Source organism: Mesitornis unicolor, unplaced genomic scaffold, assembly GCF_000695765.1.
Source record: "Mesitornis unicolor isolate BGI_N332 unplaced genomic scaffold, ASM69576v1 scaffold3821, whole genome shotgun sequence".
Lineage (NCBI taxonomy): Eukaryota > Metazoa > Chordata > Aves > Mesitornithiformes > Mesitornithidae > Mesitornis > Mesitornis unicolor.
In genome coordinates this window covers 53,460-71,213 of record NW_010165640.1, presented here as the reverse complement: position 1 = coordinate 71,213, position 17,754 = coordinate 53,460, and the positions used below count along the sequence as shown (strand labels likewise).

Genomic DNA, 17,754 nt, shown 5'->3' with positions numbered 1-17,754 from the left:
AGGAATGCCTTGAGGGCCTGGGTCACCCTTGGAAACATATTACATTATGATTAACAAAACTGTTTAAAGTGCTTATGTTACTCATTAAGTGAGTGATGAAAATGAAATACCAGATACTAGTTATAGTAATGACAAAAAAGATTCTGCCCCTACATATTCAGCCACTAACTCCATTAAGATTTTCAGTACAATAGTCTATCAGTATGGTTAAATTTATAATAAGCTTTGATGAAATACAGTATTACTGGAATATAAATAGTGAAAGACACAGCAAGCCATAAAAATATGTTTAAAGACACACTCATTAAAAATTTACAATGGTCACTTAAATGGAAGATTGACTAGAATTACATAGTAACTAGATAAGCATATTTTAGTTGTGCTCCAATGGTGGCCAAGTAAGTGAAGAGTTACATTTGGTCAGTGAAATTCTGTCTTGAAGCCAGTACTACATTAAACAGTACTACTTTAAACAGCAATGTGCTATTTCCCACCTTGATGTGAATATGTTGGTTACTACGTATTTCCATAGTGAACGTATATGTAAACTGTTTTTTAAATTTTTTTTTGTTGCAAAAATACTAATTATTGGCTTAGAAGAATTCTCATTATATCAATGGAAGCAGATACACACAGCTCTAAAACTGGAATGTTCCAGTCTTCAAAATCCTTCTGTGTGAAACTTGCCAACAGTGATTTTATATTGCAAGTTCTGATTTAATTCTGCATGTTCTGCATGATGATTTGAAATGTGAGACTGTCAGCAACTTATCTGTCCCTTCCAATCTGCTCCCCAAAGCCACATCCTACCTTAGCACCTTCTTTTCCTGCAGCACCTGGGAGGCCTTGTTCACCTGGTGGACCAGGAGGACCTGGATGACCTCTTTCACCAATTGGACCAGTCTCACCAGTAGGACCCTAAGTACAAAAGTAAAACTTCAGACACCTCAAGGTATTTAATGTCTTAGGGGGTGAAAGTGGGTGGAGAGGAGCAGATTCTTAATATCCAGCTGTTATGAGTACCTGTTATGAAACAATATTACCATAGGTTAGCATACATTCCTCACCTTCCCTCCAGGCAAAGCTGACTTAGAAAATATCTTTGTTCTATAAAATAAATCTTGCATTGCATTCTGCCTGCAGACACGTCTGTACAGCTTCCAAAGAGTGAAATCCTGACCTTGCTCCCTAAGCAATGAAGTTTTAAAACACAGCGCATATCCATGTATGGGAGGAGGTTACGAAAAGGACATGGGAGGGAAATCCATGTACTATGCTTGTCTTGAAACACCGTACTGTTGTTTTTCTGAATAATATGAATTGGAAAGTAAGAGAGTTGAAAGATATCTCTTCAGATTCGCTAGCAGAAAACTTTCACTGAGGGAATGACCTTAAAAAAGATCATGCAATCCAAATATTTTATTTTGTTGCAAATAAATAAGATTAGATCAAATGAAACTTTGATACTGAATCTCTTCACAATCTTAAAGTGACTGAAATTTGGCCTTGGACAAGAAAGTGCCACATTGTATTGTTCTTTCTGAACTCTGCCTTCTTGACTTCTGGAAACCACAGACTTCATAATCACATGAAGAAAATACACAAAAAAGGAAGTGGAAAGGTAACCAAAACATTTGCATATTTTGTGGACTCACTTATGATTACTAATACACTTTTCTAAAATTGTTATGCATAATTTGTTACAAAAGTTAATATAACCATCAATATCGTCCTTTTAATACAACAAAAGCAACTGCCTTAGCCATAATATAACCATTAAATATCGGTCCTATAAAGTGAACTATGAAATTAAATTATGTACCTGAGGGCCAACAACACCACCAGGACCAGGAGGACCAGTTTTTCCTTGAAAACCCTGTGAAATAATTACAGAATATGATGTTACCCAGGAAATTATATAGAATAGAAAAATTCCTATCTGTGCTGAAGAGAAGAAAATGAAATTCCATATCACACGTTCTTTCTCTTCAGGAAATAAAAATGAGAAATTCTTCTTTCCTGTGTATAATTAGAAGTGAAAGAATTTGTCTTATCTCTATCAGTTCCAATCTCTATGAAGTGGTACAGCAGTAAAAATCCCAGTCAATTTTACAGATGTCTCTAGGTGAACTTGACTAGGTGGGTCTGAATGCATGAGTGATGCAGCTAACAGATAGCTGAAAATACATGTTTACATATATACATTATGAATCATAAAGCCAGACATTCAAGTGCTTTTTAAAGAAAGACATAGGTGGATTAGGTTGGAGGGGCATTAAAGATAAAGGGGAGGTTAAGACAGAAAGAAAATGAAAATAAATAGAAATCCAGCAAAGATTAAGGTTATATAGAGATGGTAAAAAAGGCAGCATGAGTGCACAAAAAGAATGAAGTTAATGAGTGTGGTGGTGCAACGCCTTCCCACCCCTTCCTCCTTGGTGATGTCAACACCAGCCAACATTGTCATTAGTTCAGGTGCAGTGGGCTGGGACAAGCTGGCACTTTCTGATCTTGCTTACTGAAGCAGTGAGTTGAGACAATCTTGTACCTTCTTGTTCTGGTACAAGCACAGCGAGTTGGGACGATTAAGCACTCCCTAACTGGACCTCGATCTCCTGCTGCCCTGGGAAACACACCCAAGATCCCTCCTGCTCAGATCACAGGGCTCTCTGAAGGTTGCCAAGATCACCTGACAAGAATTGTAGCCGCAATGGAAAAGTACTGACCAAAGCCCATTACTTTGTTTGTAGTCTCGGACTCATTAAATAGCAATCCTAAGCAAGACTCTTTGAGCTCCCTTGGATCGCAGTTGGCTGTGACCAGCATCTCCCCTGAGGCAGGACACCTCTCAGGCACAAACTCCTCAATGTCATCCGTTGACAGAGCTGATGAAAGGCCAGGCCAGTCCTTCCTGGGGCCAAATTATCACCCGTTGGGGAATGCTGATGCATTGCAAGGATTTGCTCTAAAACTCAAGAAAAGGGAAACTTTAACTATAGATTAGTATCTTACATCCACCTCTTTATATAGGGGTTTGCCTTTACAAGTGTGGGTATCTATATTTTCTGGATCCAACTATTTCTGTTCGTTCGCATGCTTTGTGTGTAGAGATATATATTTTTTTAATTTAGGATACCTTCTAGTAATTTAATTTGAGTCCTGTCATTCTCAAATCTGTAATTAAGTCGCTGCTTTAATTACAATCTATTTTTCTGAATCATCTTGTAAGTATTAAATTGGTTATTGATTAAGTATTGAAAAAACTATCTCACACTTTCAATAAATTTTAAATTGCTGCTAAATCATAACCATGTGAATATCTCATCTGCAGCAATGAGAAATTGATATGATGACAAAAAAATGGGAAGCATAGAATAGAAAGGAAATGGTTTTGGGACAGTTTTTCAGAACACTGGCAAATTTTACAGAATTTTAATTTTCTTCAGTGACTTCTGTCCAAAATTGATCAATAAGCTGAATGACAACCTCACTTTACAGGAGCACTGTTTAATGTATCTTTCAAACGTGCTAAATTATTTATTTCAAATATTGGAAGTGTGTTGCTGTATAAAGTTGGGAGAGTGCATTCACTGCTGTATCACATCACCCCTGTCTAACAGCCTATACATGCCTCCTACTCTGCTCACCTGTATAAAAACAAAGGTGTCATCTGCCCATATTCCTTGTAAACATTGGACCCTGCTCAGCATTCCTCTGGGCACGTCTCACACTGCCAGTTGCCCCATTCCATCAGATTCAGTTTATACTTCTTTTACCTTCCTCAATCTGATTTCTTGCTGCCAGCCAGATGTTAACATTGTTCAGTTTGGCTCATAACTAGTTTAGGTACCCTCTCTCAGACCTCTGAAATCATCCAGATTAAAAACAAATACAAAAGTACCCCTTTACTGACTGAAAATCAGAACCGCTACAGATGGAATCATTCATGTGTCTCTTCCTTTACACAGTCAAAGCTGCTTCTGAAGCCTATTGTAAGGGAAGACAAAGGAATGTCGAATATTAACCATTTCCTGAAGGCACCTTGAGAAGACCTGCTATTCCCAGTTTTGCAGATTGCATCAATACTTTGCAGTATTTCAATGATTCTTGATGCTAATGATGATTATACTACACTGCTTTCTCTTCTACGTCACCAGCTTAGTTATTCCTACAGATTCAGATTTGTACAATAAGTAATAAGTAAAGGACATTTCAGCAGCAAATACTCAAGATGATCTGAACATCCCATGAGTAACATTAACAAATTTACACTACTGTTTCATGCATGTGTTTTTAAGTACCTCCATCTTTTTAATTTTCTGTGAAAGACAATTTAAGAAAACTGAGTTTACTGTACTAAGAAGGCGGCCCTTGCTTAATTCTAATAAATCAAACAGCTAGTATATTTCTATTTTATCCTTTCACTGACATGAAAAGCTAAATTCTTCCATAACACCAGACAATCTAACAATCTCTGCAGCTGCTGCCTCCTGCTAATCTGAGATTGAATCACTGAAATTGATAATCACTTCTAAGGAGAAATTAGCTTAATAATGGTTTTCAGTATCTAGTTAATTCCTACATTTGTATTTCAAAATATTTAACATGATAACACTGTTTCTATGTTCAGAATTTCAGCAAAAAAATTTAGTTCTTCAAAGGGCATACAGTTTACTGGGGGAAGAAGTTATTTCAAAATATTTAACATGATAACACTGTTCCTATGTTCAGAATTTCAGCAAAAAAAATTAGTTCTTCAAAGGGCATACGGTTTACTGGGGGAAAAAGCTGCAGCCTTTTCTCCACTAATACTTACCTCAGTTGCTGCCAACATATGACTATTATTCCATAACCAAGCTGCAGAGTGCAATCCAGGAATCTGGCGCTCTCATTTGTTAAGCTTGAGTATGTCTCTTAGCCTAATTCCTTAATTGCTGTAATGCCCACATGCATCACTGAACTTCAATGAGATATACGCCCAAATAAGAAACAGGATTCTTAAGGCCCTGATTTACCAGTGAGCACAATGAAAGTTTTCTGATTTATTAATTTTTTTAAAATCTGAAATTGAAATGTTTATTAAAAAAAACCATCAACAAGTCTACATTTCGTTTTTCTGCAAAAAAATATACATGAGAACCCCTGGGGAAAAAATATTTTTAAAATAATTCTGGCCCAAGTATACAAGCAAACAAAACTGCATTTGCTCCTAAGTTACTCAAGTTTTATATCAGTCTAGCCCTACTAAACCCAAAGGAGATACAAAATTAGGGAATCAGTATTCACTGAACCCAGGGACCTGGTCCAAACACCACACAGTAGCAGAGTCATTGTTTCACTGTATTTTGCTTCTTTCATTTCCAGTCACGAGTGAAATCAAGAAATCATAGAATGGTTGAGGTTGGAAGGGACCTCTGGAGGTCGTTTGGTCCAACTGCCCTGCTCAAGCAGCGTCACTGAGAGCTGGTTACCCAGGAATGTGTCCAGATGGCTTTTGAATATCTCCAAGGATGGAGACTCTGTAACTTCCTCCTCATAGGAGAGGTGCTCCAGTCCCTTAATCATCTTAGTGGCCCTTTGCTGGCCTCTCTCCAGTAGTGCTCTCTTTCTTGTACTGAGGAGCCCAGAACTGGGCACAATACTCCTGGCCTCACCAGGGCTCAACAGAATGGAAAAATCACCGTACTGCAGCCCAGGATACTATTAATATTCTTTGCTGTAATGGCACATTACTGGCTCACATTCAAGTAAATAAGAATAAAGGGAAGATAGTAACTGTGCTTTTTCTTATCAGACTAAAGAAAGTATTTGAGCTTCCTGCATTCTAAACAATGATTCAAATTCATTCTTATGGTACACAAGAATAGTCTTTGCACCATGGCAAAGAGAAAGAACTACGAAATAGTCAATGATGTTTCTTTCACACACAAAAAAGCCACTATCATTGCAAAGCATTAGGATGCTACAGTGCTAGCAGAAAAAGACAACGATTTTCAGAATAATGTGTTATACCAAGCTCTGTGCTCTTTCTTACAGCAGTGGAAGTGACTCAGCAGTCACTGTCACTAAAAGGATCACTAAAAGAATTCCAGTGAAGTTGGAACCCAAAATACACTCTACATGCTAAGAAAATTTCTCTCTAAATTTATTTATGACTTTCTCTATCTCTAAAAAATCCGAGTAAGAATTTTATTTTATTTCAGTGGGATATGAGTAGGGTTTTGGCACTACAGAAGCAGAGAATTTTTTTAATAATTCCATTAATACCGTTACATGTTAATTTTTTCATTTTGCTAGCAGAATTTACTCATTGTGATTCTTAGGGAGATTACATAGGATACAGTTTCAAAATTTAAGATTTTTTTCACAAGTTGAATCATTCCTGATCCTACTTTCCAAAGATGTTGGCTTTTGAGTTTCCTGGCTGCTTACTATCAATAGGACTTTTTATTATGTTGTTATTTATGTTACATGGCATTCAGTGAGAAAAGAACCATATAGTAATTGCCTGACAAATCTTTATTAAAATTGAGATCTGGATATTTTCTTTTCACTTTTATTGATAATTAAGCTCATTGTGATGTTACTAACCAGGCATAGCAAAGAATAACCTCACTCTTGTAGCATAGTAACAAAATGAAGCCTTCTTATGCCTAATCTACCAACCATAAGAAAACTACAGTTATATGAGGCCTTGATTTCAGCCTCTTTCTTTTCTGTTTCTTTAGATCACACAATCACGACCTCTGGAGGTTTACAACACTAACACAGTAGAGTACATTTACTTACAGTCTCACCCCGCTGTCCTGGATGCCCAGGCAAGCCGTCTTTTCCAGGTGGCCCCTGAAATTGTAAAATACATAAATCAAAACATTTCTTAGCCATCCTTAATTCTGAAAAGAAGCATGCAATTAGGTGAAAGAATTTCTGATCTCTTTGCTTTTCTAGACTAATCTTCAGTACAGCTTAACTGCTTCTATATCAGCTAACTATGATTTTAATATTTTCCTTGTGTCCTCCTGATGTGTGTTAGCACTTACTTGGAGAGTGACTATTAGGTTGTTAAACTCATGCATGTTCAAAATGGATTTCTGTAAATTCAGAAATTGTGGAAAGTCCCTATACTTGCCTTCCATTTTTCTTTGCTTAATGACTCAGCCAACACAAAACTAAGCATTACAGGAATATTTGGTGAAATTTCAGGGTTTGGCATTGGAAATAATAATACCAAATGCATGAGTGAAAAAAAACCATAGGTGGTTTGATGCTTTTGCACTTATTCCACATGAGCAGAAACACACTTGAAGAGTAGTATAACTAGTTCAGGCTGCAGCTCAAATGTACTATTACTTCTATACATTTCTGCTACTAATCAATGTCTCCTTCCTCTTCAATTTTTCCTCATCAAATCAATTGTTAAAAGAAAATACACACCAGTAAAGAAATATTTTGCCTAAACTCAGTCTGTCACCTGGACATTGGCAACAACATGCTAGATTTGCAGTTTAGTTTGTTGAAAGTCATGAGCTGCACCAATGATCATTTTGAATATGTGAGTTCTTGTCTTAGCCTTGAAGCTCAACAAGCATATTTGTAATCTATACATAAACCATCCCTTAAATAAATCTTCAAATACTCACTTCAGAAACATTGTATGAAAAGTACCATTCCTGTTGTTGCACATACTTAATTAAAAAGGTACTTACTGGAGGTCCCTTTGGTCCGGGAAATCCAACAGGTCCCTGAGGCCCTTGTGGTCCCTAGTATAAAGGCAACCAAACAAGTGAAGCTTTACTTTAGCTGCTGTGACATCAGATTTTAAAGTCTGCTTTAATTATAAAATATATGAACTCTGTAGGTAATATCTGGTTGCAAGTATAAAGCCTAAGCTCCACGGCCATAAATATTGGTAGCGAAAATTCACATGCATTGACACTGGAGAGGATTTCCTGAAATACTGCCTGTGTAGGAATGCAGTCAGAAAAAAGAAAAACTACATATACTAAAGTTTGTCTGCATCTCACCCCTGAAACTGCACATAATAAAGTAAACTGTGAGTATGAAACATTGGTTTTTATGTTGCATAAAAAATTGGAATTAAATAATAGTCTGGTGGTCTTTTTAACTTTCAGTCCAACTTTCATCTTTGGCAGTTCTTACACTCTGACAATATTTCAAGCCAGTACAACAGTACAAACTTCCAAATAGAATAAGCTTTCCAGTGTTACCACGGGCTAAATACAACATCCCTGCTATTGTGAAAAACAGTTGAGATAGCTGAAAAAAAAAACAGGATGCATGAACGCTTTATTTATATAGTTCTGTGTATACACATATAAATACAGAGAGAAAATTTTCATGCAGCGGGGTTTTACACGTTACATGAAGTGTGCATGTATTCAGCAAGGACATGGTCTAACATAGTGACATTACGGAGCAAGGGAAAATGCACAAGGAGCTCTCTCCTAAAGAGCAAGACTTCTGCAGATCACTGAGAGTGGGTGCTGGGAAAGGATTTATAGATTCTCTACATGAAAAAGGTTAGCACATTAACAAAATATGACTACAAAAGAAAAGTTTCTTAAGCTTTGCAAAAATACTGTGGCAGAGAGCATGTCCACTTAAACTATCTCTGCAAGCTTTCAAGTGCTGCTATACATACCTGATTTATTAATATTGTTTTTCTGTATACTGCTGTGTAATGGGCTTACTGCATATTGGATTTGTGTATTGATTGCTAAGATAATAGCAAGCAGAAAGTTTTATTTTAGCAAGCACAATAGGCTTTCTCAAGCATGCAGAAAGTAGGTTGAAGGGAATTCTTAGCTGATCAGAACAAAAAAAAAAATCAACTGTTTCAACAAAGAACCTTCTGGAGGTGGCTTAAGTGATTTGCAAATCCAATAAAGAAGCAGTACACTGCAGTAAATAAGCCATTCTTAAGAGCACAAGCTAGTTAAGTACAACTGTAATTTGCGTGGACATATACAGAACACATGGATATAATACAAAGGACGTATGCAATCTCCGTGTCCTATACGTATAAAACTGAGCTACAGAGGGAAGAAGTTTTCAGCAAACTTCAGCTGCCCCATTCATAGCTTCATGAAAAGCATCATTGGAATTGAGGTTTTGTTAGTTCTGGTTACTCTGGTTGAAGAAGGGCAAAGACATGAGAGGGAGAACTAAAAACAAACCTCCCACCCTCAAATCACAATCCTACAGAGTGGGAAAAACAACATGTACATAAATAGCTTTCACATACCCTTTCACCTGGTGGGCCAGGAGGACCATCATTGCCTGCAGTACCCTGGAAAGGAAAGACAATATGATCAGACCTCTATTTTATTTAAAAAACCCAACCTGTAGCCAGTCTATACAGCATGCCTGACAATTACCTTTGGACCTGGTTTTCCAGTGGGACCTCTAGGACCTCTTGAGCCTCTTGGACCCTGTCAATTTAACACAGATGCACTTGATGATAATTACTGGATACTATAATCAAATCAAAATAATTATTCACAGTATAGTGGAGGCAATTAATATAAGAAAGCCTCTAAGTTGCAAAGCAAAAGTACATACTGTTGGTCCTCGCTGTCCCCTGGGGCCTGGTTTGCCATGTAATCCCTGTAGAGAAAAGTTCATGGAAATCATCTTAGCAGATACAGTATTTGTTAGATAAAGTGTTTTTTACTGAAGTGGGGGCTAAGTCCAACTCTCTTAGGTTTAAATGTAATTTTATCTTTAAGTATCTACTTTGTATTTCAATTTACAGAATTGTGGTCCTGGATAAAACCAATTATCTTTCTGAGTTTGCTGGGACTTGTAGCTGAATGTGCTAAATTTGCCTCAGAGTCAGATTCTGTCATAGGCATTAGAACAATTTAAACTACATTAAAGTAATGGTAAAGATGGCACACAACAAGCAAAAGCCCCTCTGCATTAGTCTAAAGGACTTGGCATAATTTCCAATGTAATAATAACCTTGAAGACAACGTTTCCAGGTTCCTGTGGACAGCTCCACAGGTTAACAGAGAAAAGGAATGCCAAGCCACTCTTTTTTTATAACAGAAATAGGGACTGTAATACCTACCAGGATTCTGCACACTTGCACAGAGATACAGAACTTGCCAGAATACTACCCCTTAATTTTTTGCCTCAATAGATCTCCTAATCATGCTAAAGGTATTTCTTTCCTTAGGCTCTGCTTTAGTATTGCTGTGCATTCTAATGCAAAGAAGAGTAAAATTCAAGAGAGTATTTTTCAGGTAGAAAGAGGAACCTGATGACTGGTACTTTCTAATCTCTGAGATAAACACAACAGCAACAGAAAACCAGCAGAGATGTTTTAGCATAAAGCTTGCTATTGTTGGAAACTAAATGCACACAACTATTTTCTTGAGGGTTTTCTTGTCGGTTTTTGAGGTTTTTATATTGATTTCATTTCACTTATCAAAATAAAAATTACTTGTTCTTAAAACGCTACACAGCTTGTGAACTTCTCAGGGACAACGACTGTCTTTCCTAGTACCAGTATGCATGGCAGCATAAAACACAATGATATCCTTTTAGACAAGATTCTTAATAATACCTGATTCACATTACAATACCAGCAGTTATTGTCTCATTGATGACCAGTATACATGCAATTTGATGGCATTAATTATGTGGTTAGTACCCTGGCTGAATTGAAAGCTTTATGAAGGCCTGATAATGGATCAATATAATTAGATTTTCATAATTTTAAATCTGCTTTTTGATGTTATCATTTTGCAGGGTTTATTAATTTTATTAATCTTTATTAATGTTTATTGGCATTCATGTCACATTTTTCCAACAATGATGAACTGAACATTGCTTGTGTCTGTCCAAAGCAACATATCTTTATCTTAGCTGAAATAATACAAGAACAATTTAAACTATAAATAAGCAATGCAAATGCAATTTGATTTCATGTATTTCATCTTAAAATCGTGAATTTCTGCTTGTTTTCCTGCTGCAAATTAAAATGGATTTTTAAGAGCAATGGTATACATTACTTCAGTTTGACTTTAAGTTGCTATCTTCTATGAATTCTGCCTCATGCTCTTAATTTCATTATCTTTCTAACACGTTTTGCTATGTTCAACTAATATTTAGAGACAACAGCAGTGACCTTCTTTCTAACTTATATTCCATTTGTACAGTTTGAAAAATACATATAATAGATTTTCCCTCACCTGCTTCAAGTGAACAAAGCAGCAAAAGCTGTCATTTTACTTCTGTTTTTTTTTAATATATGTAATAGTACATGTCCTTCATCTTGTCTGCTATATTTTGCATTTTTGAAGCACAGCTTATAAAAAATCTTATGGCAAATCAGAATACTTATGAAATACAAGTTGAATTTCGTTGAGGATAAATTGCATGGTAGCAGGATAATTCAGCGGATACAGGAAAACAGTACTTGCCAACTCACTCAGCTTTACTGTCAAAAAAGATGCTTCAGCAAAGGTGAGTTCTTTTCTTTTTTTCCAAATATATAATTATGGTAGCACACACAGCAGGAAAGTGTCTGAGTTCCTGTATATTCAGATTAATACCTTGAATAATGAGAACTAGTGTCTCAGTATGTCCTGTTCACATAACTGTAGAAGTTCACCTTAAGTGTGAAAAGCCTTCTTATAGTTCTTTAGACAGTAGCTTGTATCCTTAGGTTTCAGTGAATTTCTATAGCACTGTGTTCCAAAAGTTAACTGTCATGCAAGCATGAATTATCGTACCCTTGCACCTTTCTCTCCATTGGCACCTGGAAATCCTGGGAAACCAGTTGAGCCCTATGTAAGAAAGCAATGCAAATATTAGAGGATATTAACAGCAAAACAGCAGTGTAGCCAACATTTAATTGATAAGTTAAGTAATGTACACTGTACACAACAAACTTACAAGTGTGAGAGCTCTGATGAATAGCTGTAAATTAACTTACCGTAATGCTTCAAGTCCAGAATGCATTTTAAAAAAATCAATGTACAGAATGGACATTATTTTTCATCTTATTAGACAACAAAGTATTCATTAAATCTGCACCATTTTTAAAAGTAGGAAATAAATTATCAGTAACAGCCCATTATAAATAACTGTATCATAACAAAGAGGAACAAACAAGGTCTTTTTGCCTCACAGTATAATTATACTTTTACAAAATACTTTTACAATTCAAAATAATTGTAAGGTATTGCCACATCTGAACAGTGGTGTGGTCCTCTATTCACTTTACTGAGTTGTAAATGACTTCAGGTGCTTCATTCACTGTAAGCTGACCACTGGCCAGTTTCTTTTAACTGCTATGTGCAATTTATACATGTGCTTAAATGCTCAACTCATAAGAAGAATTCATGAGGAAACTATCTGACTTGAAACTGCTCCAGGCATTATTCCTGCTTCTCCTTCTGCTAACTGCCCAGTCTAGTCTGAACAGTTTGATTTTCGTCTTTATTTTTAGTATGCAGATCCAGAGGGACAGCAAACCTGTTACCTGCTAAGGTGTTAATCTGGCACAAAGGACTGGGGGTGAAAGAGGTGATAGACTCGATAAAATACACTTTTAAGTGATTGGAGATGAAAATCAAAGCAGTGTTTGGTTTGGTCAGCCACTAAAACTACAGGTCAGTCTCCCTGCTGTGATAATACATCTATGTCTGTGCAGCTTGCTGTTAGTATTTTAGTGGCAAATAAAATAACAAAAAAACTGAAAAATTAATTTCTTGGTGCTCTTTGACATGTCAATAAGTATTTTTTTCTTTTTTCTCTTTTTGTTACATTTTTCCTTTAATGAATCTTGTTTCACACAATCATTCCAATTATCCATTAATGACTTAGAGGCAGTATAACTTCACTGACACCGATTCCATTGAAACCCTGACTGCTATTCACTGGCAGGAGAAGAGTAAGAGATTTTCTTTTCTTTTATCCTTTCTTCCTTTCTTTTTCTCTTCCTTTTTAATTCTTCACCAGTTATATCTTAAAATGTGAATAAAACTGAAAATTCTACTCTGTGGAGCCTAAGCATGTTCTTTATAATTAAAAAGCCAGAGGAAAAAGCAAAGTCTAATGCTAGGGCATTAATAGGCGAGACTTGGTTGTAAATATCTTAATATCTTACTTTTTGCAATTGTGTTAATAAAGAGAGACTGGATAGGAGAAAAAAACATAGTGAAAATTATCAGATAATGGCAGTACTTTAAGAACAATTCTGAGAAGAAAATAATGAAAAACAAGTAAGTAACGACAAAAAGAACAGTGTGAACCTTCTCAAGAATACTGGGACAAGATTTCTTATTTGCTTTACACAGCTAATTCATTTTTCTGCTGCTTCTTTTTTTCCTTTCTCCCTTATGTTAATTTGAACTGGACTGTGACTAAGTTTCAAAACTAATCTCTAGGGAGTTGATATATTGTAGCTGTCACTACTCTTTCTTGGAAATTTAAGCAACAAATTAGAAGAACAAACAATGAATGCAGCTTGAGAGTTATTTTCAATTTTAATGTGATAAAAATTTAATGTAATGAAATTCTTGGTCAGTTCTTTGCTGAAATAAAAAGAATCAATCAACTTTTATTTAAAGTGTTACATAATTTTTGTTAGAACTGAATAATGTAAAAATTCTTTCTAAAGGAGAACAAAAAGAGAGACTGAAATCTCAGACACTTCAGCTAAGAAACAGAAGCAAAAAAAGCATGTCTCAAGATGAATAGTTTTCATGAACAATTTCTAGGGCCAAAGTATAGGCCAAAGTCAGAAAACCACTTTGCTTAGCCACCCAGGAAGTTGTATTTCTTCCCAAAAAAATCCTAATTTCAAGTTTGAAAATAAAAATTTTACTGCACGTTGATTGTTCAGCTATGTAGAAGGGGTAAGGGATTCTTTTACTTGCGGTATTTCCCTAGATGAGTCATCTTTGAACCAGTCTGGAGATGCAATGTCTCCCTAATGGCCTATTCTACACTGGGGAATGTCTGTAGAATTATGGTTTTTATTCATTTTTTTCTTGCTTGCTAATCTCAGAGAAGAAAGCTTACAATTAATTTGGCATGCCCATTTCCTAGAGCTGTATTAGGACAATCTTTTTAAAAATATGCTTCATAGAAATGTTCTAAAAATAGAAGCCTTCACTTAAACCAGAAGCCACCATATAGATGGTTTTCTGTTGCAATCAAAACAAAAATAGCTGAAGGATAGGTTTATGGGCACATAAATCAACTAAGGTTGGGTTTTGTCATGTTTGTCTTAACAGAAATAAAAGGAAAACATGATTAAAATTCTAGATTATATATTTCAAAGAAATATGCTTTATTCTATGGAAGAAGCAGTAATGACACAAATGGAATCCTTTTACCACATGGAAAATTCCCATCACTATCAGCATCCATTTAGTGGTCAATATAGTGCTCATTCTCTTTCAAGCATATCAGCAGTTCTTTTGTTTTCAAATTGTTTAATGCACGCCAGTCTGATGCTTACACAAAAACACAACTCATGAGAGGATGGCAAAGGTCTGAAGGCAGCATAGTTAAGAAGAGGAAAGATAGTGCTCCTTAATAAGCTTGCCTGAGGGAATCCAACGCTTTTAAAGATTTTACTTCAGAATGTGATTGTCAAGAAAGGAAACGTGAAAAATGGCCCTTGCTTTGATGCCCACGCCCCGCTTCCCCGAACACAGAAATAAAATAACTGCCATTGTGACTAACGTCAAAGCACAAGATACACAGCTCATTTACAGCTCACCTTTGGACCTTGTCTTCCTGGATATCCTGGCAATCCGGGTACACCGAGCTTACCCTGCAATAAGAACGCAGCGTTAACATTTATTCTCTCGTCCTTAGTGGTTCAGCGAACTTCTACAGAAAATATTTTTTCCACAACTTAGAGTGATGATACTTCATGGAATATAATATTAAATTAAATCAATTTCTCATTTTTACTATTAATCACCAGTGGGCTTAGGTCCCCAAACTTAAATAAAAATCCCAATCCGATGAATGAGTTCAGCAAAGTCAAGAACTCAGTGTCTTCTTTCTTTTCCCCCCATGAAGTGCTGTGTAGTGGTGTGGGACTGAGGTCATTAAACTACTAATATTCTCTAACTAATGAGGGTGTTAATAAATTTAAGTGAGAAGAAATCCTTTTTAATTTATACTGTGTGACGGTGCTTTGTTTTCCAGAGATTGTTCATAGAATCATAGACTGTTTTAGGTTGGAAGGGACCTTTAAAGGTCATCTAGTCCAACAGTGGACTAGATGTCCTGTTCAGTGAGCAGGGACAATCTTTAGATCACGATGCTCAGAGCCCAGTCCAACCTGACCTTAAATGTTTCCAGGGGTGGGGCTTCTACCACCTCTCTGCACAACCTGTGCCAGTGTTTCACCACCCTCATTGCAAAAATTAATGAATAGGCATTTGAAGAATCAACATTTTCTTGAATAGTTCTAAAATGTTTGAGACCATGATAAATCATACCCTAGTGACTACTTGCAACTTGCTATTTTCAGAAAGGACAACAGGATGAGCAGTTTGATCAACACTGATATTAACCATTCCTAGAAACTAAATGGAGTCTCCTACCCCATTGAGTTATCTCTTCAGACCTCTAGAGGACAAGTGATGGTTTGCTGCTTTCAAAGGCAAGAGAAAACAGCTTCAGCCTTTGAAAGATGAGAACTCTGGGGAGGAAACTGCCTATTTGCCTGTGCTCCAGACTAACACATTTTGGAGAAGATCTCAATGGAAAAGATATGATTTTACAATATAATGTGGTCCTTTGCAGTAACCTTAGATAATGAAAGAGACGAAGGAGAAACCTGTATGGGAAAGGAAATTTGCCAGAATAAACATGCCTACTTGTAAAAAATGCAACACATTAATAAATCTGTGTATTCATGTAAGTGCATGTGTCTGGCTGAGACACTATTAAATAGGTATTCTTCCATTTTTGAAAGTAATTGTAAGACTGCCAGTTATGTGCCACACTGAAACAAGCTGCACATATTACAATGATTACAACATTTTACAGCATGACAGTGCATCAAACTCTTGCCAAATTCAGTGAAAGTTTTGTCCTTGGTTTGATGATTAAGCAAGCCCAGTTGCCTACGTTTTGAGTGTGGTATAGATGTTTTTCAGATTATAAGCTCTTTTCTGATATGTTCCTCATTTTGTGTCACCATACTTGGCATTTTCTCTACTAAGCAAATCCAGCCCTAGACCTACTTGGGAAAGAAAGTTTCCTTATTATGGGATCATCTGAACATAGAGAATAAAAGACTACTCTGGTGCTTTTATTACTATGGAAGAGTAGTACCTTTACATTAAATAAATCATAGGCATGTCAAGGGAATGGGACATTGATGACTGGCCTTTCAGGCGCTTCCCTAGTAACGTGTGGACATGTAAGACTTTACAAAGATTATTCTAGTCTTTGTGCTAAAATAAATGTCATAGGACGAACATCATAGAATTCTTCTCTGACCTGCTCTGTTTTGGCCAAGTATCCACAGAATATCCACAGATGATGTTTGACTTTCAATGGGTAAGAAAAGGTCTAAATATTTGTAGAAAAGGGAAAACTTTTGGTCCAATATTACAAGCCCAGCTAACAGCGTTATCAACACCAATAAATTTTTCAAATATCTTCTGATATTTAGGGCTTCAGATTCTGGACTTGTGAGACTGTGAGAGACCCATATATGTCATAGTGAAGAAGAAATGTTTGAAAACATGAACCTATATTCACATTGAGTAATATGAATAAGAAGAAATAAAAATGGCTTATATTTAAAAACTAACAACTATAAAACAAAATTTGGTTTGGTTTACTCAGTGTTTTTACTTAGGTTATAAAGACTTGAGAAAGACGATCTATTTTGTAGTATTTAATTCTGAGTTCATAAACTATTCTGCAGGTATCATGACAACAATACAAATTGTTGGGAGAACTCTAATATTCTTACATTTTTGTCAGGTGATACTGAAAACAACCATCACCATGAAACATACAGTTCTTTCCGGAGAATACAAATATATTGAAGGTGAAGAGAATATGATCCTTATTACAGCAGGCTGTTTTGTTGATCTAGGTAAAACCAAGTACAACTGGCTTTCTGGTGTGAACTCAGCTTGCATTCATGTAAGAGGATAGTTCCAAGTTGGTTTTTTTTAATATGTTCTTTGATTCATCACCTGCTGAATCAATTCAATGACCTAATAGCTGGTGAGGTATCTCACAAAATTGTGGAGAACAGTAATTCACAGATAATTCGCAATAGTTAAGTAAACTTGAGAAGAAATCCTTTTTGTAATGAGTGAACTGAGTTTTTGGATGTATGCTTTTCTAAGAGTTTATGAATGACATTATCCTCAGACTATAAACCTGACATCCTTCTGAAGTTCTGTTGGTGACATACTTGCAAAAAGTTTCTTTTAATGAAAAGAGAGTTTGTTGAATAATTTTTTTTTTCCTTTCTGGCAAAACTCTTAGCTATGAACCTTGTTGCCTCTTTAGTGGTACCACATACTTATTAAGATTTCAGCATATTCTTTCAAAGACTGTATATAGATAAGGACAGAGAATAATTAATCATGATGTCAGACAGGATGTTGCTGGAAAATACTGTTTCTACTGCAAAGATGGCAAAAGTGAGAAATAAATGTAAAATGCACATTCTGTCCTATTCAAGACAGAACTAGCATTAAAGCCACAGTTAACCAAAATATTTGT

General features: G+C 36.0%; 1 protein-coding gene across 1 annotated transcript in view; it reads right to left on the bottom strand.

Annotated features, from left to right (window-relative positions):
• Nucleotides 1-17,754, bottom strand: part of LOC104548608 (collagen alpha-1(XI) chain) — a gene marked incomplete at both ends in the record, with an annotated part of 75,385 nt that overhangs the window by 8,890 nt on the left and 48,741 nt on the right. The window contains 9 exons of the mRNA XM_010194681.1: nucleotides 811-918; nucleotides 1,823-1,876; nucleotides 6,790-6,843; nucleotides 7,707-7,760; nucleotides 9,266-9,310; nucleotides 9,399-9,452; nucleotides 9,583-9,627; nucleotides 11,763-11,816; nucleotides 14,765-14,818. Of these exons, the coding sequence (XP_010192983.1) occupies nucleotides 811-918; nucleotides 1,823-1,876; nucleotides 6,790-6,843; nucleotides 7,707-7,760; nucleotides 9,266-9,310; nucleotides 9,399-9,452; nucleotides 9,583-9,627; nucleotides 11,763-11,816; nucleotides 14,765-14,818 (522 nt within the window). The remainder of the gene's footprint in view (nucleotides 1-810; nucleotides 919-1,822; nucleotides 1,877-6,789; nucleotides 6,844-7,706; nucleotides 7,761-9,265; nucleotides 9,311-9,398; nucleotides 9,453-9,582; nucleotides 9,628-11,762; nucleotides 11,817-14,764; nucleotides 14,819-17,754) is intronic.